General features: G+C 43.6%; 1 protein-coding gene and 1 long non-coding RNA gene across 2 annotated transcripts in view; one reads left to right on the top strand and one right to left on the bottom strand.

Moving 5' to 3' along the window:
• ARHGAP35 (Rho GTPase activating protein 35) overlaps positions 1-27245 on the top strand; it is a 147382-nt gene that overhangs the window by 50509 nt on the left and 69628 nt on the right. Inside the window, exon 2 of the mRNA XM_033223791.1 lies at positions 10422-14290. Within this exon, the coding sequence (XP_033079682.1) occupies positions 10610-14290 (3681 nt within the window). The 5' untranslated portion in view covers positions 10422-10609. The remainder of the gene's footprint in view (positions 1-10421; positions 14291-27245) is intronic.
• On the bottom strand, positions 17948-23713 carry LOC117091458. Its single transcript, XR_004440431.1, has 3 exons — positions 23565-23713; positions 22967-23127; positions 17948-18557 (listed from the first exon to the last, which is right to left on the bottom strand). It is a non-coding gene; the product is annotated as an uncharacterized LOC117091458 (long non-coding RNA).

Below are 27245 nucleotides of genomic sequence, written 5' to 3' on the forward strand. Positions count from 1 at the left end.
ATCTTAATGCCAGGAAATTTCAAAGATAAGACTCAGCTGTGTTTTTGTATTTTGACGTGGTAAGAATCTCGGCTCACTATGGTAATAGTAATTATGCTGTGATACCTAGTCTTATTGGAGTGCCTCCAATTTCAAATTTGCCTTGGTTTTGTATTCGCTTTGACGTAGAATATTTTTACAGCTTATCGGAATGCTGATTTTTGTTGTTGTTTTTCTTAATATAGGTAACTCAGAAATTACGCTAAATCAGTGAGAAAGACTTCTTAGCTTTGATTTTGTCTTTGTTTATATTTGCTTTATACTTTGATCAGGTAGCTTAATTAGAATTTCATAGTTACCTGGTAGAAAGCTGCTGAGGATAAAGCTTAAGGAAGTACTTTGGCTAAAAGCGGCTCCCTTTATTCATCAGGGGAATTTGATTTCATCCTGTGGATAACATAGCTTAGAAATTCTGTTTCTTTGGGACCAGCCTGTAGAGTTCTGCAAGCCTGGAAGGGTGAGAACTGTGGCGGGGGAAAAATGGGCTACTTGCTGTATTTAGTGTGGGCTGGCTAGGACAGTAAGGTAGCAACATAGTTCTGTTTTTCTACCCTGGAATCTGAAGAACCTTGAAGCAGGGATTACATGGAGGTGGGGAGGACAAATCAAGAGGGACGGGGGAGACATTTGCAAAAAGTATAAATGGAATGTCAGAAAATCTTTCATAGCTACTCTTTCAAAATTAACTTTAGGGCCAAGAGTGGTGTGGCTCACGTCTGTAATCCCAACACTTTGGGAGGCTGAGGTGGGAGGATCGCTTGAGCACAGAAGTTCAAGACCAGCCTGGGTAACGTAGTGAGACCCCCCGTCTCTACAAAAAAATTTAAAAAATTAGCCAGTCGTGGTGGCATGCACTTGTAGTCCCAGCTACTCAGGAGGTTGAGGTGGCAGAATCACCTGAGCCCTGGAGGTTGAGGCTGCAGTGAGCTGTGATTGCACCACCACACTCCAGCCTGGGGAACAGAGTAAGACCGTATTTAAAAAACAAAAACAAAAAAACTTTAGGCCAGATTATTTTCAAAACAGGCATGTGAGTTACTAGCCCTTGAAAGTCTACAGATCCCTTTGTGGTTTCCTTCGGTCTTCTGGAGTGTGCTGCACATTGAATTTATAGAGGGTATAGTGAGAGCTGAATGCACGTAATCAATATCCAAGAATCTGTTGCATGAGACCACGTGTTTCAAGACCAGATCGGCAAACACTTAAATCAGTCTTTCTAAAGATCCAGATGACCCATTTTAGAGATTGCCTGTACCCAGAGCCCTAGGGATATAGTGAGATCCCATGGCTAAGAGGAAATCTTCCTCTCTCATTGGGGAGGAGTAAGTGTAAGTGTATGTAGCCTAGGCTAGTGGGAACAACCACCCCACCAACACTGTTCTGGGCAAATGTCACTTTCTTTTTTCCTTTGCAAATCCTGGTTTTGCATACCATCCCCACAATGTTATTATTTTACTTTTATGTGTTTTAGAGGTAGGTCCTGTGTTGCCCAGGCTAGAGTGAAGTGGCTTTTCATAGATGTGATAATGGTGCACTGCAGCCTTGAACTCCTGGGCTCAGGTGATCTTCCCACCTGAACCCCCTAAGTAGCTGGGACTACAGGTATGAGCCACCACCCAGCTCAATGTTGTTCTTTCAATTTGCATTGGACTGAAAGGTAGATATATAATTGCTATATTCAAATGGAGTTTTCGTTTATGTAAGATGATTAACTCCTTAGACTGTGTTAATTTGTTGGGTGAGTAGTTGAGGTAGCAGTGTACCAACAATAAATAACTCAATGGGGTAAAAGATTATTATTACTATTTTGAGATGGTATCTAACTCTGTCACCCAGGCTACAGTGCAGTGATGTAATTATAGATCACTGTAGCCTCAAACTTCTGGGCTCAAGCGATCCTCTTGCCTCACCCTTCCAAGTAGCTGGGATCACAGGCACATGCCACCATGCCTGGTTAATTTTTTATTTTATTTTTTTCTTTTTCTTTTTTTTTTTGAGACAGAGTCTCACTCTGCTGCCCAGGCTGAAGTGCGGTAGTGCGATCTTGGCTCACTGCAACCTCTGCCTCCCAGGTTCAAGCCATCCTCCCACCTCAGCTTCCTGAGTAGCTAGGATTACATGCATGCACCACCTCACCCAGCTAATTTTTTTGTTTGTTTTTTAGTAGAAATAGGGTTTCACCATGTTGGCCAGGCTGGTCTCAGACTCCTGACCTCAAGTGATCCACCCACTTTGGCCTCCCAGAGTGCTGGGATTACAGGCGTGAGCCACCACACCTGGCCAGTTTTTAAAAGTTTTGAGACAGGGTTGTACTCTGTTGCCCAGGCTGGAGTGCAGTGGTGCAGTCTCACTTCACTGCAACCTCTGCCTCCTGGGCTCAAGTGATCCTCCCACTTCAACCTCCCCAGTAGCTGGAACCACAGGTGTGCATCACCACACCCAGCTAATTTTTTGTATTTTTTTGTAGAGACAGGGTTTTGCCGTGTTGCCCAGGCTGGTCTTGAACTCCTGAACTCATGTGATCCACCCACCTCAGCCTCCGAAAGTGTAGGGATTACAGATGTGAGCCACCGTGCCCTGCCTAAATTTTTTGTAGAGAAGGGTTCTCACTGATCTTGAACTCTTGGGCTCAAGCAGTCCTCCCACCTTGGCCTTCCAAAGTGCTGGGATTACCGGTGCGAGCCACTGCGCCCCGCTCGATTATTTTCATATTTGCTTCTCAGAGTAAACATACAGCTTGTTGGTAATCTGAGCCCTGACTGCCCATCTCATCTTCTGTCTCCCATTCTTGGAAACCCTTTTTCAGTCAATCTGTCCTAAAACCTGTTTAGTGCTTTCCCATTTTAGTCACTATTATTCATGCCTTTTATGTCACCTCTCCAAACTCTGCCAGTCTTTTAAGGACCAATTCAAATTTTACTTCTGCCTGATGCCTTTCTCTCTTACTCCAGATTGAATGATTTTTCTTTCTCTGGATCCCAGGAATGGTCTATATCATTTGTTGTCTTATGGTTTGGCTATTTTTTTAAGTGTAAATATTGTATCTCAAGTAAATTATATGATCCTTGTCAGCAAAGACAGTACCTGTTCCTTTTGTTTCATCACATTATCTTTGCTATATGAGTATGCATTTGATTTGGGTGATGGACAGTTCAGTCCTTAATTTCAAAGATTAGGGTAATACAAAAATGATTAACATTCTGAAATATGCAGGAAGGAGGGAATTTAGCTGCTGTATAACTAGATCTATCAAATGGGGATGTTTCTGTTTTACTCAGCTTTAGAGATTCTGTTGTCCTTGTTGAGTTTGATGGAATCCTTCTGTAAGATACTCTTCATGTGGTAAACAGATGAGTAGAATAAGGGTATTGCTTCAGATTCTGACAAATCATACATAGAAAATGAAAATGCCCTCTATATCTCATTCAGATTCAAAAAGATTATAATTCCCTTTTACACCTAAATGCCCTAACACATCATTTTTGCATATTCTAATTAAGGTTCTCTCTAAATTCATCTGGATTTTACAGATGAATGAATTGGATGAATAAGGACCTTGGACTCCACTTCCAACTTTTCTTCTCTAATTTATCTTTATTCAAAAGAAAAAACAAACAAAAACCCTAAGGAAGTTTACTTTAACATTTATTAATGTGAAAATGGAAGCATTGGGTTTTAAGAAAATGTTTCGCTTAAATTCAGTGGTTTAATAAGCCAGAGAATAGTATTCCCTTCTCTTTTTTTTTTGAGATGGAATTTTACTCCTGTTGCCCAGGCTGGAGCTCAGTGGCACGATCTCGGCTCACTGCAACCTCTGCTTCTAGGGTTCAAGCGATTCTCCTGTCTCAGCCTCCCGAGTAGCTAGGATTACTGGGGCCCACAACCATACCTGGCTAATTTTTGTATTTTCAGTAGAGACGGAGTTTTACCGTGTTGACCAGGCTGGTCTCAAACTCCTGACCTCAGGTGATCCACCTGCCTCAGCTTCCCAAAGTGCTGGGATTACAGGCATGAGCCACCACGCCCAGCCAGTGTTGTCTTCTTTTTTTAATTTTTTAATTTTTTTTTTCGAGACAGAGTCTCGCTTTGTTGCCCAGGCTGGAGTGCAGTGGCACGATCTCGGCTCACTGCAAGCTCCGCCTCCCGGGCTCACGCCATTCTCCTGCCTCGGCCTCCCTAGTAGCTGGGACTACAGGCTCCCACCACCACACCTGGCTAATTTTTTGTATTTTTTTTAGTAAAGACAGGGTTTCACTGTGTTGGCCAGGATGGTCTCGATCTCCTGACCTCATGATCTGCACGCCTTGGCCTCCTAAAGTGCTGGGATTACAGGTGTGAGCCACTGCACCCGGCCGTGTTCTCTTCTTGTTGAAACTTTTATATCCCATCCTTCCTGGCCTATTTGGTAAGTATTAATACATTCCTCTGGAAAACTTCCATGTCTACCTGACATGGAAAGTGCTTCCTACATAGATATAGTTCTTGTTCCACCTCTCCCAACCCCCAACTGAGTCTTTTCAAGTATCTACCAAATGCAAACATTTTAACCAGCTGCTAATGGGAATTCATAGCTTTGAAGACGTAGAAATGTAAGATGTTGAGAAATATGAGATTTTTGAAGGTTTAGAGAATGCTTTTTTGCTCTCCATTACGGTGTATATTTCCGTTTCTTTCCGCTATTGAGATTAAGGAAAATTGTGATAACAAGTGTTTTACTTCCTTTGCTTGTAGTTCTGTATGAAATTATTTCCTTATAGTGTTATTAGTTGGTGGTGTTCTGTATGTGATTATTTGAAACTCAGTGTGTTTCAAAAGTTGTTGAATATTCTCAGGTGGAGATGGTAATTTTGATTATGGATAATAGTGGAAGATTTGTGTCTTAGGGAGCATTCTAGATTACAGAGCACACAAACATCTCCTACTTCGGGGAGAGAGGGATGAGGTTGCTGGGTTGGAAGGGTGATACACACACTTCCAGGCATATGCTGATAGAGCTGTTGACAGTATGAACTTTCCCAGTCATAGTAAATCTGGGATCACGGTGGCATTTCTAGGTCCTACAAAAATGTGTGCTATCTTGGGAATGTTACCACTTCTTGCCCTGGGTGTTTCATAGAGGTGTTAAAAAAGAAAACACCCTCCTTCTACCTTCCAGTTGAGGCACTCTGGTGGGGAGCTTGTGTCTTGGTTAAACAAATCACAAACAACTCTAGATGCTTGGTGACAGTTTGAAGAAGGCACATAGATATTTGCATTATGTTTTATTACAGCATATATTGTGATTGAGAAACCAAAATACTTCTGAAGTATTTTCCTCTCTGAAGTAGTTGACTCATGGCATAAAATGGGAAACTATGAAGTCCTGTGTTTCTATTTTTCTAATGTAAATCTCTCTGTAAAGCTCAAAGATAAAAGTAGTTACCATTTTTAAAGGATCCTTTTTTCCCCCTCTCTTTTAACTCTTCCATTTAAAAAGGATTAGCATTGGAAAATTATTAGAATGGACATTCAGATTCTGTTGTGTATCTTAGTTGCCCACTGAGAACACTGGCTCCCATCAGATTTAAACTCTAAAGACATTGTGAAGTCTTGGATATGCCCTGTCTCCTACTTTCTCTTTCTTTGTGGCCTTCAGATCATTAAATTTAGTGACTCAGCTAATTTTTTTTACCTACCTCTTAGAAAAGTTGAATGTATTTGTGACCAAGCACTTAAAGTTATTTCCTTTAAATCGAGTGTTTGAGACGTTTTTAGATTTATAACAGTCTTTGTTTACTGTGTAATTCAGTCCAATTGAGGAACTAGTAAAACTGCATTATCCAGACATCAAAGCTAAGAAGAGTATACTTACACCAATAAACTTATTAGGTTTCTAACAAGTGGAAAGTTACCAGGTGTCCCAAAATTAACCACTTCCATGCCAGCTGATTTTCATTTTTTGTAGCTATTTTAATGATCAGCAGCATTCTGGGTTTAAAAATATCAGTCGTGGCTGGGCACAGTGGCTCATGCCTATGATCCCAGCACTTTGGGAGGCTGAGGTGAGAGGGTTGCTTGAGGCCAGGAGTTTGGGACCAGCCTGGGCAACATAGCAAGACCCCATTTCTAAATAATAACAATAATAATAATAATAAATTAGCCAGGCATGATGGCTTGCACCTGTAGTCCTAGCTACTTGGGATGCTGAAGTGGGAGAATTACTTGAGCCCAGGAGGTGGAGGCTGTAGTGAGCTGTGATTACACCACTGCACTCCAGCATGGGTGACAGAGCAAGAATCCATCTCATAAAATAAAATAATCAGTTCTTCATTATTCAGAGTTGAGTGTTGCATTCTCTAGCAGCCTTCAAGTAACTGAAAATATACCATTAAAAAGTATAACCAAGGTGTTGAATAGATAATACATTTTAGTTCATTTCAAAATAGAGCCAGTATCTTTATTTCTTGAGGTTTGAGAGCAGGTGGTGTTTTGTTTTGTTTTGTTTTTCCTTCAGATTTCTGTGAAGGGATAGACGTCAGACCCACTTTACAGAGAACAGTTGAGTCACAGACAAGGGATGACTTGCCAGTTGCATGCAGCAGTCACTTTAAGTAGGACAGATGCTACCAAGTTGCATTTCAAGATTGGTGACCTTAAGACCTGACAGACCCTGGGGTCAGGAATTGTTAGAGAAGGACTCTGTTAGATGAGGACCCATGACTTCCTTAACCCTTCATCAGCACTCCTGTCTGAGGCTCTGTTAAACCTAAGTGTCTTCATGGATTGAAACAAAATTATATGTGCATATTACAGAGTAACTGATTTTTGTACAGATATTTCCTGTTAGGTATTTCAGAGGATGTGTGTAAACATGCTTTAGATATGCATAAGCATCTTGTAATTTTGTTTATGTAAGCAATTGCATAGAAAAGTAGAGGATGGGGAAGGTTTGTTTTTCTTTCCCATGGATACCCTGCTTGTTCCTGCTGAATTCTATAACATGGCATCTTTAGGAACATGCCATTATCTGGAGACAATTGCCTACAGTCATTGAGATTTTTCTTTTTAAAATGGTCAGTTTTTGCATACTACATCTAGTCACATTACATAGAGGGTTTGGCTTTCTGGGATATCAGAAGGAAGCTATGGATATTTGGAAAAGGGCTGTGACCTTTTGAGGTTATCATCACAGGGGACAATTTCACTCTCCCATTCATTGCTCCCTGGTATCAGTCAGAATAATGCGTGGTGGTCTGACTTCCAGTGGCATTTCTTATGCGACAGGCGCACAAAAACATATTGAAGTCATGGCAAGGCTAGGTTTCTACAGACATAAATGCGATTCAGAAGAAAATTGCTCTGTTCATTTGGCTGCAGGTTCAGTGCTTGCACAGTCATATTGGAGTGTCTAAGTAAACTGCAGTGCAGCATCAACTGTCGTAGCTGGAAAGTTGGTAAAGATTGTAAGCCATAACAGTTTGTTACTTAAGCTGTTAAAACTTTAGGTCCTTCAAGGTGCAATTTTTTTGGCCACATTCTGTGGTCCCCCATAGCCTTCAGGAAGGAATCCAAACTCTTAAAGTGGTTTGATCCAGTCCCTGATTCCTTGCTAATGCATCTTACCCATTCTTTCCCCCGACACACTTTGTTCCAGCTGGTTCTCCCAACTGGCTGTGCTTTTTTTCAGGGAGGGAAGGGTCTGTGCACACTGTCCTTCTGTCTTAAATGCACTTCATACTTCAGGTCTCACCTGAGATGGAACTTCCTACAGAAAGGCTTTCCCGAATCTAAAAGGCGGGCTTGGGGACCGTTTAATATGCTGAATCGCCATTCAGTTACTGATTCTTTCAGTAAATATTTGTGTTAAGCACTGTATAGGCTGATGACACAGAATAGAACTAGACAGGGGACAGGCCTCACAGAGCTTGCATTCTTGTCAGGGAAACCATCTCGTATTTACACACTTAATTTTATTTGGAAATGATTGAAAACTTATAAAAATAGCACAAAGGAATATCCTATATGTTTTACCCAGATTCATCTTTTTTTTTTCCAGATTCACCTGTTGTTAACAATTTACCACCCCATTTATGTTCTTATTCTCTCTGTATACATAATTTTTGGAGTGGGATCAGTTACATGCATTATGGTGCTTCCCCCCAAAATACTAAGGTGTGAATTTCCTAAAAGTAGAGGTATTTTCACGATAGATTTTATAGATTTACATTGATAAAATATTTCATTTGGGAGAGTTTTTATCCTTCCTGCATTTTTTTTTTTTTCCAATCTTTTTTTTTTTTTGAGACAGAATCTCGCTGTGTCGCCCAGGCTGGAGTGCAGTGGCCGGATCTCAGCTCGCTGCAAGCTCTGCCTCCCGGGTTTACTCCATTCTCCTGCCTCAACCTCCCAAGTAGCTGGGACTACAAGCGCCCGCCACCTCGCCCGGCTAGTTTTTTGTATTTTTTAGTAGAGACGGGGTTTCACTGTGTTAGCCAGGATGGTCTCGATCTCCTGACCTCGTGATCCGCCCGTCTCAGCCTCCCAAAGTGCTGGGAACACAGGCTTGAGCCACCGCGCCCGGCCCAATCTTTTTTTTTTTACTGTGTTAAAATACATAAAACATAAAGCTTGCTGTTTTAATCATTTTTAATTATACAGTTCAGCGGTATTAAATACTTTAATGTTATGCAACTATTTCTGTAACTCTTTCCATCTTGTAAAGCTGAAACTCTGTACTCATTAAGCAGTAACTTTTCATTCCCACTTTCCCCAGCCCCTGACAACCACTGTTCTACTTTCTGTCTCTATGAGTTTGACTACTCTTAAGCACTGCATATAAGTGGAATCACATAGTATTTGTCTTTTCGTGACTGGCTTATTTCACGTAGCACAATGTCCTCAAGATTCAGCCATGTTGTCAGAATTTCCTTCCCTTTAAAGACTGAATAGGCCAGGCGTGATGGCTCACACCTGTAATCCCAGAACTTCAGGAGGCCAAGGCAGGCAGATCGCCTGAGTTTAGGAGCTTGAGACCAGCCCAGGCAACATGGTGAAACCTTGTCTCTACTAAAAATACAAAAGTTAGCTGGGCATGGTGGCGTATGCCTGTAATCCCAGCTACTCAGGAGGCTGAGGAAGGAGAATCGCTTGAACCCGGGAGGCCAAGATCGCACCACTGCACTCCAGCCTGGGCTACAGAGCAGGACTCTGTCTCAAAAAATAAAATAAAGGCCAGGCGCGGTGGCTCACGCCTGTAATCCCAGCACTTTGGGAGGCCAAGACGGGCAGATCATGGGGTCAGGAGATCGAGACCATCCTGGCTAACACGGTGAAACCCCATCTCTACTAAAAATACAAAAACTAGCCGGGTGTGTGGTGGGCGCCTGTAATCCCAGCTTCTAGGGAGACTGAGGCGAGAGAATGGCGTGAACCCAGGAGGCGGAGCTTACAGTAAGCTGAGATCGTGCCCCTGCACTCCAGCCTGGGCAACAGAGCAAGACTCTGTCTCAAAAAATAAATAAATAAATAAATAAAATAAAAATAAAGGTTGAATAATATTATATTGTATGTATATATCACATTTTCTTATCCATTCATGAGTAGGTGGATACTTTGGGTTGCTTCTGTGTTTTGTTATTGTTGTTGTTGTTTTGAGACAGAGTCTCATTCTGTTGCCCAGACTAGATTGCGGTAATGCGATCTCAGCTCACCACAACCACCACCTCCCAGGTTCAAGTGATTCTCCTGCCTCAGCCTCCCAAGTAACTGGGATTACCGTTACATGTCACCACACCCAGCTAATTTTTGTAGTTTTAGTACAGACGGCATTTCACCATGTTGGCCAGGCTGGTCTCGAACTCCTGACCTCAGGTGATCCGCCCACCTCGGCCTCCCAAAGTTCTGGGATTACAGGTGTGAGCTACCGCACCCGGCAGAGGTTCTTGTTTTTTGCAATGGGTTTATAATTCATTATCATACTTAATATTTTGGTGCTCAAATTGTCCCAGAGTTGGCCAGTGGGAACCCCTTCAGGCTGGCTTCTGTGTCCTTGTGAGATGCTCCATCGTTTTTTTTCTTGCATAAAAAGATGTTCCAGGCTCATCTTGTCCCTATCCTGCCCTAATCCTGGAATCAGCCCTTTTTCCAGGGAGCCCTCACACCCTTGTTTTAGCACTTACCACACTGCGTACTTATGTTTTCCTCCATTGGACTAGATTGTACCTCTCTGAGAACACATAGATGTGAGTCTTATTTGCTCTTGTATCTTCACCCAGCACAAGGCCTGACACATGAGATGTTTACTAAATATTTGTTGAATAAAAAATTTTTACTGTAGTTAATTGATTAAAATTTGGTTCTAAAATTATGATGCTGATGGGTTTTCTCTTTTTTTCCCCATCTAGGAAGAAATGTTGGCTATTTGGCGATGAGAGGTGGTGAACAGTGACCAAACTGGTATACAACACTATGGGACCTGGCCTTTTTGCTGCATGTCCAGCCTACCCCCACTAATAATGTAGGAAGCCATCTGATCCATTGGAAACACTAATCTGATCTCGGAAGTGGCTGATCGTGGCAGGATGTGTCGACGATGATGATGGCAAGAAAGCAAGATGTCCGAATTCCCACCTACAACATCAGTGTGGTGGGATTATCTGGGACCGAGAAGGAAAAGGGCCAGTGTGGGATTGGAAAGTCTTGTTTGTGCAACCGCTTTGTGCGCCCGAGTGCTGACGAGTTTCACTTGGACCATACCTCCGTCCTCAGCACCAGTGACTTTGGAGGGCGAGTGGTCAATAATGACCACTTTCTCTACTGGGGAGAAGTTAGCCGCTCCCTGGAGGATTGTGTGGAATGTAAAATGCACATTGTGGAGCAGACTGAATTTATTGATGATCAGACTTTTCAACCTCATCGAAGCACGGCCCTGCAGCCCTATATCAAGAGAGCTGCTGCAACCAAGCTTGCATCAGCTGAAAAACTCATGTACTTTTGCACTGACCAGCTGGGGCTGGAGCAGGACTTTGAGCAGAAACAAATGCCAGACGGAAAGCTGCTGGTTGATGGTTTTCTTCTTGGTATCGATGTTAGCAGGGGCATGAACAGGAACTTTGATGACCAGCTCAAGTTTGTCTCTAATCTCTATAATCAGCTTGCAAAAACAAAAAAGCCCATAGTGGTGGTCCTGACTAAGTGTGACGAAGGTGTTGAGCGGTACATTAGAGATGCACATACTTTTGCCTTAAGCAAAAAGAACCTCCAGGTTGTGGAGACCTCAGCGAGATCCAATGTAAACGTGGACTTGGCTTTCAGCACCTTAGTGCAACTCATTGATAAAAGTCGGGGAAAGACAAAAATCATTCCTTATTTTGAAGCTCTCAAGCAGCAGAGTCAGCAGATAGCTACAGCGAAAGACAAGTATGAGTGGCTGGTGAGTCGCATTGTGAAAAACCACAATGAGAACTGGCTGAGTGTCAGCCGAAAGATGCAGGCCTCTCCAGAATACCAGGACTATGTCTACCTGGAAGGGACTCAGAAAGCCAAGAAGCTGTTTCTACAGCACATCCACCGCCTCAAGCATGAGCATATCGAGCGTAGGAGAAAGCTGTACCTGGCAGCCCTGCCATTAGCTTTTGAAGCTCTTATACCTAATCTAGATGAAATAGACCACCTAAGCTGCATAAAAGCCAAAAAGCTCTTAGAAACCAAGTCAGAATTCTTGAAGTGGTTTGTTGTGCTTGAAGAGACACCATGGGATGCCACCAACCACATTGACAACATGGAGAATGAACGGATTCCCTTTGATTTAATGGATACTGTCCCTGCAGAGCAGCTGTACGAGGCCCACTTAGAGAAGCTGAGGAATGAGAGGAAAAGAGTTGAGATGCGAAGGGCGTTTAAAGAAAACCTGGAGACCTCTCCTTTCATAACTCCCGGAAAGCCTTGGGAAGAGGCCCGTAGTTTTATTATGAATGAAGATTTCTACCAGTGGCTGGAAGAATCTGTATACATGGATATTTACGGCAAACACCAAAAGCAAATTATAGATAAAGCAAAGGAAGAATTTCAGGAGTTGCTTTTGGAATATTCAGAATTGTTTTATGAACTGGAGCTGGATGCTAAGCCCAGCAAGGAGAAGATGGGTGTTATTCAGGATGTTCTGGGAGAGGAACAGCGATTTAAAGCATTACAAAAGCTCCAAGCAGAGCGTGATGCCCTTATTCTGAAACACATTCATTTTGTGTACCACCCAACAAAGGAGACATGCCCCAGCTGCCCAGCTTGTGTGGACGCTAAGATTGAGCACTTGATTAGTTCTCGGTTTATCCGGCCGTCTGACCGGAATCAGAAAAATTCACTCTCTGACCCTAACATTGATAGAATCAACTTGGTTATATTGGGCAAAGACGGCCTTGCCCGAGAATTGGCCAATGAGATTCGAGCTCTTTGTACAAATGACGACAAGTATGTGATAGATGGTAAAATGTATGAGCTTTCCCTGAGGCCAATAGAGGGGAATGTCAGGCTTCCTGTGAACTCTTTCCAGACACCAACATTTCAGCCCCACGGCTGTCTTTGCCTTTACAATTCAAAGGAATCGCTATCCTATGTAGTAGAAAGTATAGAGAAGAGTAGAGAGTCCACACTTGGCCGGCGGGATAATCATTTAGTCCATCTCCCCCTTACACTAATTTTGGTTAACAAGAGAGGAGACACCAGTGGAGAGACTCTGCATAGCTTAATACAGCAAGGTCAGCAAATTGCTAGCAAACTTCAGTGTGTCTTTCTCGACCCTGCTTCTGCTGGCATTGGTTATGGACGCAACATTAATGAAAAGCAAATCAGTCAAGTTTTGAAGGGACTCCTGGACTCTAAGCGTAACTTAAACCTGGTCAGTTCTACTGCTAGCATCAAAGATTTGGCTGATGTTGATCTACGAATTGTTATGTGTCTGATGTGTGGAGATCCTTTTAGTGCAGATGACATACTTTTTCCTGTCCTTCAGTCCCAAACCTGTAAATCTTCCCATTGTGGAAGCAACAACTCTGTTTTACTTGAACTACCAATCGGACTGCACAAGAAGCGGATCGAACTGTCTATTCTTTCATACCATTCCTCCTTTAGCATCAGAAAGAGCCGGTTGGTTCATGGGTACATTGTTTTTTATTCAGCCAAACGTAAGGCCTCTTTGGCTATGTTACGTGCCTTTCTTTGTGAAGTGCAGGATATTATCCCTATTCAGCTCGTAGCACTCACTGATGGCGCTGTAGATGTCCTGGACAATGACTTAAGTCGGGAACAGCTGACTGAGGGGGAGGAGATTGCTCAAGAAATTGACGGAAGGTTCACAAGCATCCCCTGTAGCCAACCCCAGCATAAACTTGAGATCTTTCACCCATTTTTTAAAGATGTGGTGGAAAAAAAGAACATAATCGAGGCTACTCATATGTACGATAATGTTGCTGAGGCCTGTAGCACAACCGAAGAGGTGTTTAACTCCCCCCGGGCAGGATCACCGCTCTGCAACTCAAACCTGCAGGATTCAGAAGAAGATATCGAGCCATCTTACAGCCTGTTTCGAGAAGACACATCACTGCCTTCTCTGTCCAAAGACCATTCTAAACTCTCTATGGAACTGGAGGGAAATGATGGGCTGTCTTTCATTATGAGCAATTTTGAGAGTAAACTGAACAACAAAGTACCTCCACCAGTCAAACCAAAGCCTCCTGTCCATTTTGAAATTACAAAGGGGGATTTATCTTATTTAGACCAAGGCCATAGGGATGGACAGAGGAAGTCTGTGTCTTCTAGCCCCTGGCTGCCTCAGGATGGGTTTGATCCTTCTGACTATGCTGAACCCATGGATGCTGTGGTGAAGCCAAGGAATGAAGAAGAAAACATATACTCCGTGCCCCATGACAGCACCCAAGGCAAAATCATCACCATTCGGAATATCAACAAAGCCCAGTCCAACGGCAGCGGGAATGGTTCCGACAGTGAAATGGACACCAGCTCTCTAGAGCGAGGGCGCAAGGTTTCCATCGTGAGCAAGCCAGTGCTGTACAGGACGAGATGCACCCGGCTGGGGCGGTTTGCTAGTTACCGAACCAGCTTCAGTGTGGGGAGTGATGATGAGCTGGGGCCCATCCGGAAGAAAGAGGAGGATCAGGCATCCCAGGGTTATAAAGGGGACAATGCCGTGATTCCATATGAAACAGACGAAGACCCACGGAGGAGGAATATTCTTCGCAGCCTAAGGAGGAACACTAAGGTAAGACACCAGTTTAGGATTAGTCATAGTGTTTTGTACAGTGTCTCGGTGAGGGTTGATAGATGATTTTTCAAGGACAACCTATTCTGGTAAAAAAAAACTGCCCTGTGTGTGTGTTTGACTTAGCATAAAAAGCAGTGCCTCAATTAACTACTACTACTATTGGCAGCTCTCAAGTAGTTAGGACTTTGGATAGATAGTCTGAGTTGTTGTTGCCTAAAACAATAGTTAATTAATTAGCAAAATGAGGAGATAATGCAGAACTTGTCAGCGCCTTGACAAGTGGCCAAGCACAGTGACAATACACTTGCTCTCTGCTCTCCCTTCACTAAAACACCGGAACTCAAAACTGCTTGCCGCAATCTGTCTCTGCTAAACATAACATTTCATCCGCACATCTCTTAAATGACCCTTTCCTCCCTTGCTGATCTGTAAAGGTTGCTGCATTTGAGTGAAAAATTGGATGATGATTTGCACACACACATCAGTGACGAGTCTTTGAGTACATAAATGAAAAAAGAGAATCTTGCCACTGAGAGTTACAAACCTGTCCTGTATTTGTTAAATTGGAATATCATCCAGCTCTATTATTTTATCTTCAAGGGAGTTGCTGCTGCTATCAGTTAGAAACTCGGATTTTATTTAGGGATCACAAATGGGGCAGTGAGGGAAAAGAAAAAGTTAATTGTATACATTATAAACATTGGGCCTGCTCATCATATGTAGAGGCAGGAGCAAATGAAGTCTATCCTTTTTTTTTTTGGCGAGGGGGATGGAATCTCACTTAGTCACCCAGACTGGAGTGCAGTGGTGCAATCTCCGCTCACTCCACCTCCTGGGTTCACGCCATTCTCCTGCCTGAGCCTCCTGAGTAGCTGGGATTACAGGCACCCACCACCGTGCCCAGCTAATTTTTTTATTTTATTTTATTTTTTAGTAGAGACAGGGTTTCACCGTGTTAGCCAGGATGGTCTCCATCTTCTGACATCATGATCCGCCCGCCTCGGCCTCCCAAAGTGCTGGGACTACAGGCATGAGCCACCGCGCCTGGCTGCAGATGAAGTCTCTTATCCTGCTAGAATTTGTAGTTTGTAGTCTGCAGGGCAGAGAGCTGTAAGCAGTACTCTGTCCCCTTGGGTTTAGGCTTTGAGAAAGAAAAAGCGTTTCTCAACTTTTTTTTTTTCCATTTGGAGTAGGGAGAAATAATCTTCCTCCCCACCCCCAAATGCCAAGGCTGATTTAGAAATACTGAACTACTCTATAGGCCAGGCGCAGCGCGGTGGCTCATGCCTGTAATCCCAGCACTTTTGGAGGCCGAGGCGGGTGGATCTCTTGAGGTCAGGAGTGAGACCAGCCTGGCCAACGTGGTAAAACCCTGTACTAAAAAAGTACAAAAATTAGCCGGGCGTGGTGGCAGGCATTTGTAGTCCCAACTACTCAGGAGGCTGAGGCAAGAGAATCGTGTGAACCTGGGAGGCAGAGGTTGCAGTGAGCCAAGATCATGCCACTGTATTCCAGCCTGGGCAACAGAGGGAGACTCTGTCTCAAAAAAAAAAAAAAAGAAAAAAACAATATGTGTGTGTGTGTGTGTGTGTGTATATATAATACTCTTTTATTTTTTCAGAAAAAGACATTTTGGTGAGATACCACAACAGAACTGTGTTATATAATAATCCTTGACCAGCAGATTATGATATATAGGATTTCTTCATGTTAAAGCTTTTGCTACTCTCCCTCCCATGAAAGAACAGAGAACAGAATTACTTGTCTAAAAGTATTGCAGGGACCTTTGGAAAGAAAGGTTGCCAGAAACTTTTATTATTACAAATCCTACCAAATCAGAAGGTTCTAGAATCCAGGCTGTCTTGTGAGCTGACAATCCTGACAACTCTTTGTAAAATATAATACAGAGGCCAGTTTGGCAGCCCTGCGGGCCCCAAGAGATGGGGGAACAGGGTGCCATCACCCTCCCAAGGAAATTGCATCCCCCTTGTGCTACATCACATAGTAGAGAGTGTTCCTGCATTACCGCTGTCCAGGAGCTTCCAGAGTTTTTTCACCTGTGCTGTGTGAGAAAGGGCAGAGTGGTTCGGTTCCCCTCCCTACCTGTGCTGACTATTAATAAATGCCATAGGCATCCTCCTGTTTGACTTTGCTTTGCCTGGCTTTTCTACGTGGAGTCCTTCATCTGCCTCCAGTGTTTTCTCCTCCAGAGGTTGGTAGGAGGCCAACCTGTGGAAAGCATTGCTTATTTAGGAAGCCAGAAAACAGCCTGACTTGCCTCCAGTATTTTCCCAGAGCTCACCTATTTAATGTTACTGGAATCTAAACATTTTGAACATTTCTTCTCTTCCTCCTCCTCTCCCAATGAAGACTGTTGCCAGAACAGCTTAAAAATGCTGACAGTCTTCTAATCTGTGGGGGTGTTTGCACACCTGGAAATTAGGAAGGTGGCATAATAGCATACTGAATTATAACTATGTTCTGATTTCTACCTACATTTTTAATATTTACTGAAAATGATGCTTTAAAAACACATTCTCATGCAAGCCAGGCTTTAAAGAGCACATACTGTAGTGGAGGCTGAGCAGAAAACAACTGGTCACAGTGCGCCTCTGAGATAGCTGTGTTCATGCTGGTAATGAGCACTTCCTAACCTGAGACTTTCTTCCCGGGGTTGTTGGGTCAGCGTGCAAGAAGTGGTCAGCTTCCGGTCTGTCTTTAGCTATGTGGGCCACACCTCTTCAAGTCAAATAAAAATGATACTTCTGGCCCAAGAGCAATAGCGTGCCAGAAGTCAGTTATGGAGTATCCTTTGGAAAGAGTGACTAGAAGGTGAAATTTTCTTTTCCTGCCTTGGAAAATGGTGCTTTGAAATGAGGGTAGTTGCTTTGTCGTCCTGGTGCAGAGATGAGCAAATCCTTTGCCGCTAGAGCAAACCTCCTATTAAAATTGCTGCAGTTTGGAACATAGACTGGCACTTGTTTTACTGGAAAAGCAAGATACCGTCAGGGCAGAGAAGGCCAAAACAACCCCTGTGTGGGGGATTTGGCCTTTGGTTTTTATTGGCATGACAAAGCAATACAGTATTTATTTGAAGGGAGGGGGCAGCCAGGCACTAGGATTTCAGTTGGTAATGGAAAATACACTCAGTACCTCCGCATGCCAGTCACCATGGGGAAATGGCACAGACCCTTTTTGCCCAGACCTTAGTACCCAGTTGAGGCAGCAAGACCTACACAGCCACTGAAAATAGGTGGCCTGCCCAGGGAAGGCTGTGTGTGGGCATGTCGGGGTAGTTATGTTAGAGTAGGGTGTAGTGATTAGGAGCTCAAGCTCTGGGAATCTGGGCTACAGTCAACTCCAGCTCCTCCACTTCCTTACTTGGACTTTGAGCACGTGAGTCACCTCTCCACATTCTTTTTGCAAAAGAGGGAGCACCTTCCTGATCAGGTTGTGAGAAATGAACACTGGGCGTAGTGCATGCTGGATAAGTGTCAGCTGTCTTCATTTAACTAGACCCCAGAGAATGAGTGGAACTAAAGCAGTGGTGTGAGGTAAGGAAGGACTTGAAGGTAAAAACATGCATATTGTATTCCGAGAAAGGAGAAAACTTGTCTGGTCTAGCTGAGGGCTTGAGGGACCAACATTATCCGTCCCCTCTTGTGGAAGTTTTAACTCCATGAATTACTGAGCTACTTTCTTGGTACTTACCCTAGCAACCGCCCTAACAACAACAACAAAAAGCTATGCTCTGGGTACCAATGTGATACAGAAAAAAATCACTCAGTGCCCTTGGCTGATTTGCTAGATTAGGTCTTTACTGTAAAACTGCAGTTGGAGTGAGGGAATCGCTTTCATTTCTCCTCATGAAAGTGCAGACTGTAAAGCTGACTCTCATTCTGGGTGCTTTTCCCAGCTGAACCATTTAGCAACCCACCCTCATAGTGGGAGCCTTCCGCACTCAGCTGAATGAAATTGAAAATCTACGATTGCACTTCAGTAGGGTCCATGAATAGTGGCTTTGTCTGTAAAGAGTTGTTGTTGCACATGGTCTCTGTCTCCCAATGCCATGCGTTTGCAAAGACGAGATCAGGATCGGCAGGGTCTTATTTTAAAGCCAAAAAACAGGCTGGGGAGCCTTGTTCCACAAAGTACGCCTTTTGGTCATGCTGAAATGGCTGCATTTGGTGTGTTTGACCATGGATTTAAAGAGAAGACATTATTGGCTATTTACCCTTCTATCTGATGTGTTCTTATTTTGGCGCTAGAAAAAAAAAAGACAAAACAGAATGATAAAGAAAATCTTTCACTCACTGCAGCAACCACATGACAAGACAACCTATTGAAAAGCTAACCAATTCAATCATGCATTGTTTGGTCTATAAGGCACCAAGTAACCAGTTTGACAGTTTGTGTCCTCCCCTGGTGAATTGGCTTATTTCATTGGATTCAGTGAATTGGCTGGTTGTTGTGGCTTTGTGTGGACACAGCTCTCATTTTGTGAGGCCTAGAATGGAGTTAAAGTTTCTAGTGTGAATAAAAACCAGCTGGGGAATTGGACTGCTTGCTCCCCTGGGAGGGATGTTGCATTTTGACAGACAAGCTGAATGCGATGAAATATGAGCTCTTTGTAACCTGCCTAGGAAAGACTCAGTGTGTGCTTCAGGAATGGTTAGTCCTACTCAATGAGCTTTGAGACCAAATACATACCTTGGTTTTAAAAATGGGGTGGGCACACTGACTTGACCTTGGATTTTCTGTTTCCTGAAAAAATTTTGTCTTTTAAACGAGGTACTTTTGTCTCCAGAGCACAAGTTCAGTCATTCTTTTAGGAAGGAGACATGCAATTCGGTGCGTGGGCATTTAGTGAGCACTTGTTTTATGCCCAACGTTGTGCTGGGTGTCCTAGGTGTGGCAGTGACGTTAATCCAGCTTACCGTCTTGGGGATGTTGGGTTTTAAACATGTACTTGCATGCATTTTGAATATTACCAGAGGGAAGGTACGGGATACTAAGGAATTGTGTAACAAGGAAGTTTAACCTAAACTGCGGTGTCAGGAAAGCTCCCCAAGGAAATGATATTTAAGGCTGAGACTTTTGAAGCGTGAGGCAGACAAAGTCAGTGAGGATGGAAGCTTCATGGAGCTGAAAGAACTTGATGTGTTCAAAGAGTTGAAAGAAGCTTAGCGTGGCTGCTCTGGAGAGTTGAGGGGGACTCAGGCCAAATGATAGAGGGCTGTGGCTACCATGTGAAGGGTTTTGTGTTTTTGTGCATTTATTGAATACCTACTGTGTGTCAGGTACATATCAGGCATTTTCATATGAATTTTTTATTTATTCCTCCTCCCAGTCTTAATGAGGTGATGTTTTTCATCCTTGATTTTGAGGTGAGGTAACTAAGGCTCAGAGAGATTAAACCTTGCCCAAGTAAGTGTAGCCACTGAGTGGAAGAGCTGAGATCCTGAACCCTGGTGTTCTGATTTCCACTTCCTGCGGATTTTCATCATCCAGTCTGCAGAAAAGTTGCTAATATTCAACAGTCAGGTGCCTATATTTAGACCACTCAATCAGTCCAGTCGATTTGTTCATTCAAACAAAAGATCTTTGATTATCTGAAAAAATCCATTTTTCCTCACTGCCCCCCTGAACAGCACGGTGCTGTTTGTTTCTAGCTTCAAAGCCTAGTTGAGTAGAGGACAAAAAAGGCATGGAGACATCGAAATAGCAACTGGAACTTTGAGAAGTTGTTTCTCACTGGTGTCACTCGATTCTCAGTTTATTTTAAGCCTGAAGAACTTCTGTAGTGTGTTTTTGGTGATAAAAATAGACTATCTTTAACTATCTGCCTTAGCTTACAGCACACCTGTTCTTAAAAAAAAAAAAAAATGACGATCGGCAACCCAAATCTGTTTTTAAAAGAACTGGGAATTGTGTTGATGCCTCACTGAGCGAACTTGGTCTCCTCCACCACCTGGTGATACTGAAATACCTTTGTAGGGACTCACATTATTCCAACTCTAGTTGGGAATCACCTTTGCTTATAAGGCAAAGGCCTTCCAAATGGGTTTTCTACAGCGTTTGAGGCAAGCTATAAAAACTGACTCATAGCACTGAAAAGTCCAAATTCAGTGTGTGCTGAACTTCAGGCAAGTGTTCATGAAAATGTACCTGAAACTAGTGGGCCCTCCTCGCTGTTTGGCTCCCAATCACACTGGCCATGAGTTGTCTTCTCAGGGGTGGACCCACGATCGCCAGACTTTATGCCTTTATAGAGCAAAAAGCTATGGTCTGAGCTGGGTGCAGTGGGTCACACCTGTAATCCCAACAGTTTGGGAGGCCCAGGCAGGCACATCACTTGAGGTCAGGAGTTCGAGACCAGCCTGGCCAACATGGCGAAACCCTGTCTCTACAAAAAATACAAAAATTAGGCAGGTGTGGTGGCGGATGCCTATGATCCCAGCTACTCGGGAGGCTGAGGCAGGAGAATCACTTGAACCCAGGAGGCGGAGGTTGCAGTCAGCCAGGATCATGCCACTGCACTCCAGCCTAGGCAATAGAGGGAGACTGTCTCAAAAAAAAAAAAAAAAGGCTATGGTCTGGATTTAGTTAGCTCCTGCAATAGGATGACATGCCTCCATTTCTTTTCCCATTATTTAAGAGGATTAGGGATGGCAGGAAGGCCAGGACTTTGTGGTCCTTCCTGTTCATCCCTAAATAAAGATGCTCCACGATGGTGAGTGACTGAGTCATAGTATTAACTGCCAGCTTGAAGGAGACCATATCTAAGCATTTGTGCTTAATAATAGATTTTATCAGCAAGAATACATCTGCCTTCAGGTTTTCTTTTAAACTTGGGCGTGGAATTTTTCAGAGCCAGAAGGGGGAGCACCAGTTAACCAAGAATACATTTGGAGCATAAGCAAATAACTTAATTGAAAAGGTCCTTTTGGAACTCTTTTGGAAATAGAAGAGAATAATTCCCAATCAGAAAGGCACGATGTTGAATACTGAATGCAAGAAAGTGGTTTACGGAACAGCTGTAGTAATACCACTTATGGAATCTTTCCGATTTTCTAAGACTCTACTGGTTACAGTTAGTCCACAGCATGCCACCACACAACTTGGCAAGCCATGAGTGTGACCCTCTGGGGCTCTGTGTATTGATTTCACTCTCATCATTCAGATGGCACTGTCCCTGTTCCAGACTGCATTCCATATATGGTGTTACCCTGTTACTCATTTTTTTTTTTTTAACATAAAACATTAATGCCGGGTGTGGTGGCTCACACCTGTAATCCCAGCACTTTGGGAGGTCGAGGTGGGCAGATCACCTGAGGTCAGGAGTTCAAGACCAGCCTGACAAACATGGAGAAACACCGTCTCTACTGAAAGTACAAAATTAGCCAGGCTTGGTGGCACATGCCTGTAATCCCAGCTACTCAGGAGGCTGAGGCAGAAGAATCACTTGAACCTGGGAGGTGGAGTTTGCAGTGAACTGAGATCACACCATTGCACTCCAGCCTGGGCAACAAGAGCAAAACTCCATCTCAAAAAAAAAAAAAAAAAAAAAAAATTTAGTTTGGGTCTCACTGTGTTCCGGGCTGGTCTCACAACTCTTGGCCTTAAGCAGTCCTTCCACCTGGGCTTCCCAAAGTGTTGGGATTACAGGCGTGAGTCACTGCACCTGGCTGGTGTTAACTGTTTTAACAAAAGGCCAGACGTGGTGGCTCACACCTGTAATCCCAATACTTTGGGAGGCTGAGTTTGGCAGATTGCTTGAGCCCAGGAGTTTGAAACTAGCTTGGGCAACATGGCAAAACCCTGTCTCTACAAAAAATTATCTGGGCATGGTGGCACATGCCTGTAGTCCCAGCTAGTTGGGAGGCTGAGGTGGGAGATTCACCTGAGGCCAGCGAGGTCAAGGCTGCAGTGAGCCGTGATTACACCACTGCACTCCAGCCTGGGCAACACAGTGAGACGCTGTCTCAAAAAACCCACCAGAAAACCCAATACCGATGCCTGGTTCTCCACCACCCCACCCTGCTTCCACTCCAATTAAATCAAAATCTCTAGGGCTGTTGTCTAGGCACTTTTTTTTTTTTGAGACAGAGTCTTGCTCTGTCGCCCGGGGTTGGAGTGCAGTGGCCGGATCTCAGCTCACTGCAAGCTCCGCCTCCCAGGTTTATGCCATTCTTCTGCCTCAGCCTCCCCAGAAGCTGGGACTACAGGCGCCCGCCACCTTGCCTGGCTAGTTTTTTGTGTTTTTTAGTAGAGACGGGGTTTCACCACGTTAGCCAGGATGGTCTCGATCTCCTGACCTCATGATCCGCCCGTCTCGGCCTCCCAAAGTGCTGGGATTACAGGCTTGAGCCACCGCGCCCGGCTAGGCACTTAAAAAAAAAAAAAAAGACCAAAAAAAGGCAGTGAATCCAACAGGCTGGGTTCCATTTTGTATTTCCTTTAATAGATATGTTACCAGGCATTTAAAAGGTTTAAAAGGCTATACTCGATGGTACAACTCTAGTGACCATATTTTCTGACTCTAAAATCTAGATAAGTAACTTTACATGTATAAGGTTGTTTATGGAGACCAAAAGAGAATATTTGAAGTTGACAGCGTAGGGTCAGTAAGTAGCCCTCCCTGCTGTTCCACAGAAGATAGAATGTTCTTACCTTTTTCCATTGTCGCATAGCTGGTACTTGCTCATGTGGTACCTAGATCAGCTTTGTTTATTGTGGATATGTCTTCTGTTACCAAATAGATTAGAAGTTCATTGAGGGCGGGAGACGACTTTGGTCCTAGTATTAGCTCTGCTGCTAGTTTGTTATGTGGCCTTGGGGTAATTCATAAATTCATTTAAAAAAAAAAAAAAAAGGCTGTTGCCTTCTAGGAACTTAGCCCAGTAGAATATTTGTTGTATGTGTACATAAATAACCGTACCTTATTCAGTACCTACAGAAGGAATTAGGACTTCATCTGGCAGTTTTTAAAAGGCTTGTGATATAGTACTGCCAAAGTATGAACAAGGCCTTCTAAGCCTCACCTCCTCACATGCTAGTGTGAGCAGCACAGTGTAAGGAGAAAAGAGAATCTGTACCATAGAGATAGTCCGCGTCTCAGCTAAATTTGAGAAAATAGAAAAGAACATTGGCCCAGTACATTATTGGAAACTGTTTTTGTTCAGCAAATATATTGAGTGCCCACTGCACGTCAGGGCCTGGAACCCAACCATCTTCCCAGCTGATAGAGGGCCCTTCTTTTGGCTCTTACCTATCCCTTGGCTTCCATTCTACTCTTTTTCTTGCTCCAGTGGACTTGGACAGGGTCTGTGGACTGGGCTTACAGCCGAGTGGGGAGCAGAGGCAGTGACAGATGCAGCTTCCTGCTCTGCCACAGTCAGGAGTTTCCTCTTTATGCCCTTGTGTCTGAAAAGCCGAGAGACCAGAGGTAGTTTCCAGGCACCATTTCTCCCCAGTGCACCACGGGCATAAACTATTATTTATAAACTTTGCTGTGGTTAGTATCAAGACCAAAAATCAGGTGTGTTTTTAAGCAAACTATGAGGTATAAAGCAATGGACTGTGTTGTTCATTTTTTTTAAAATCGATCTAAAAGGCCAAGGTGAAGGTGTTTCAGGCTGGCCCAGTCCTTTGTGTATGGCAGTGGCATTTCATCGTGGAGGAGATGGATCATGCAGGGGAAAGAGCATGGGACTTTGACGTTCAAAGATCACAGCACACTAAGTGCTGGCTCTGAATCTCCATGAGTCTCTGTTTTCTCAACTGTAAAATGGGTCTAAATGACCCTTACCTTGCAGAGTGGTGGTGAGGTTTTGAATAATTGTGCAGAACAACTACCACCATGCCCAGCCACTCCTAAGGAATCTCTATTCCATTTTTGACCCAGTTGGACTCTAAACTTAGAGGCGGCCGGTCACAGTCGCTCACACCTATAATCCCAACACTTTGGGAGGCCAAGGCAGGTGGATCACTGGAAGTCAGGAGTTCGAGAACAGCCTGGCCAACATGGTGAAACCCCGTCTTTACTAAAAATACAAAAACTTGCTGGGCATAGTGGCTCACGCCTGTAATCGCAGCTACTCAGGAGGCTGAGGCAGGAGAATGGCTTGTTCTGGGGAGGCGGAGGTTTCAGTGAACCAAGATTGCACTCCAGCTTGGGCAACAGAGTGAGACTCCATTTCAATAAAAATATATAAATAAATAAATAAACTTAGAGGCACACATGTGGAGATTGTTCTCAGGGACTGGCTTTCTCTGGTTAGTACTTTTTTCAGTTTGGCCTGCTAATAGGTAAGTGCCTCCAGAAGAAGGTGGGTGTTGGGCATTGTCACTTTCTCCTTTTCAAGGACTTGCTGCTGAAAGTGCACCCAATAACTCCCTAAAGAGTGACACACATCTGACTGGGGTCATGAGATATCTGGCAGACCGCTCAGGAGAATGCCACTTCCATCAGAAATATGTCCAGTAACCCTTCAGATGCCTGAAGTGTTGGTTCTATCAACAATCTGGCCCAGCTCTTGGCATGCACCCCAAACTCTGATTTTCTTACTAGGAAGGTTTAGAATTCATTTTGCAAGAGTTCCAATTTTGTGACACCCTAGAGAGCCTTCAGTTATCTCAAGGAGGTATTTTGAAATTCTATAAACAGAGTTTAAGTCTTAAAAAAGAGGGAGTGAGATTGAATCCATGTCACTCACCAAGGAGGTGGGGTGATGCTACTGCAAAAGCTTCCCCTCCACATCCACTGTTGTAAATGGAAGGATTGAACTAAATCTTGGACTCTTTGAGGTGAAAGAGATAGGAGCAGTTGTCTCAGTTAGCCTTCCGTCTTTCTTATCGTTCCTAACGTGACCCTTTGGAGCCGTACAAAAGAAGCCTGCTCCATAGTCAATAGGTGGCTCTATAGCTATTTGAAAATAGGTATCAGAGTGCCCCATTCTTCTCTTTGCCAACTTAAAGTTCCCTGGTATTTTGTATGAGTGGATCTTTATTACCTTTAGAAACCTTTGGAAGTCCTCCAGATAATCAGTGATCAGTGTGCCTTCCTTTTTTTTTTTTTTTTTTTTTGAGACAGGATCTTCTGCTGTCACCCAGGCTGGAGTGCAGTGGTGCAACTTTGACTCACTGCAGCCTCCACCTCAGCTCAAGCCATCCTCCCACTGAAGCCTCCCAAGTTGCTGGCACTACAGGCGTGTGTCACCACACCCAGATAATTTTTTAAAATATTTTTTGTAGAGATGGGGTTTCGCCATGTTGACCAGGCTGGTCTCAAACTCTGGCCTCAAGTGATCCGCCCGCCTCAGCCTCCCAAAGTGCTGGAATTACAGGCATGAGCCACCGAGCCCAGCTAGTGTGCTGTTTTGTTTTGTTTTGTTTTGTTTTGTTTTGTTTTTTGAGACGAGTCTTGCTCTGTAGCCCAGGCTGGAGTGCAGTGGCGCGATCTCGGCTCACTGCAAGCTCCACCTCCCAGGTTCACACCATTCTCCTGCCTCAGCCTCCCGAGTAGCTGGGACTACAGGCGCCCGCAACCATGCCAGGCTAATTTTTTTTTTTTTTTTTTTTGTAGAGATGGAGTTTCACTGTGTTAGCCAGGATGGTCTCGATTTCCTGACCTCGTGAACCGCCCGCCTTGGCCTCCCAAAGTGCTGGGATTACAGATGTCAGCCACCATGCGTGGCTGTTAGTGTGCTTTTATTCACTTAGTCATTCATTTATTTATTCCCTCCATCCCAATAATTTTCACTAGATTATAAGCCGTGGTAGTTAAAAGCACAGGTTTTGCAGTCATGCAGACCTGACTTTGTCAAGTTACTGACTTTTTCTAGGAGCTGACCTCTATAAAATGGAGTTTTTAACACCCACACCCACAAATCTTTTGTGACTCTGGAGTGTTTATAAAGAATTTATGCTGGCTGGGTGCGGTGGCTCATGCCTGTAATCCCAGCACTTTGGGAGTCCAAAGCAGGAGGATCCCTTGAGCCCAGGAAGCCGTGGTTGTAGGGAGCTATGACTGTGCCACTGCACCCCAGCCTGGATGACAGAGCGAGACCCTATCTAAAAAAGAATTTATGCTAGGTTCTGGTACACAGAAGGTACTCAGTTGATGAAGGCTAAATGTCCTGGGTAAGTTAGATTGTTAGAACACACCGGCATCATCTTGTTCATAGTATTAAGAGGGTAGGGGAATATAAGATTGAAATTTGTTGACCCAGCTATCCCACTACTGGGTATATACCCAAAGGATTATAAATTACTCTACTACAAAGACACATGCACACGTATGTTTATTGCGGCACTATTCACAATAGCAAAGACTTGGAATCACCCAAATGTCCATCTGTGACAGACTGGATTAAGAAAATGTGGCACATATACACCATGGAATACTATGCAGCCATCAAAAAGGATGAGTTTGCGTCCTTTGTAGGGACATGGATGCAGCTGGAAACCATCATTCTTAGCAAACTATCACAAGAAGAGAAAACCAAACACCGCATGTTCTCACTCATAGGTGGGAACTGAACAATGAGATCACTTGGACTCGGGAAGGGGAACATCACACACTGGGGCCTATCATGGGGAGGGGGGAGGAGGGAGGGATTGCATTGGGGAGTTATACATGATATAAACGTTATGCACATGTACCTAGAACTTAAAGTATAATAAAAAATAAAAATAAAAATAAAAATAAAAAAAAAGAAAATAATAATAAATAAATAAATAAAATAAAATAAAATAAAAAAAATAAAAAAAATAAAAGATTGAAATTTGTTGTCTGTTTCCTAGAACCATGGTTAGAAGGAGGCTTTAAGGTGATTAGGAATAGCTTCCTTGCAGCTTCCATTTTTATTCCTTCACAGCGGTTTATTTGGAAGCCTCGGTTTTATTGAACAGTGCTGTTAGTTTTGACAGGCGTATTCTGTAGGATTTG

This window comes from Trachypithecus francoisi, unplaced genomic scaffold (assembly GCF_009764315.1).
Source record: "Trachypithecus francoisi isolate TF-2019V2 unplaced genomic scaffold, Tfra_2.0 Lachesis_group12, whole genome shotgun sequence".
Taxonomy (NCBI): Eukaryota; Metazoa; Chordata; class Mammalia; order Primates; family Cercopithecidae; genus Trachypithecus; species Trachypithecus francoisi.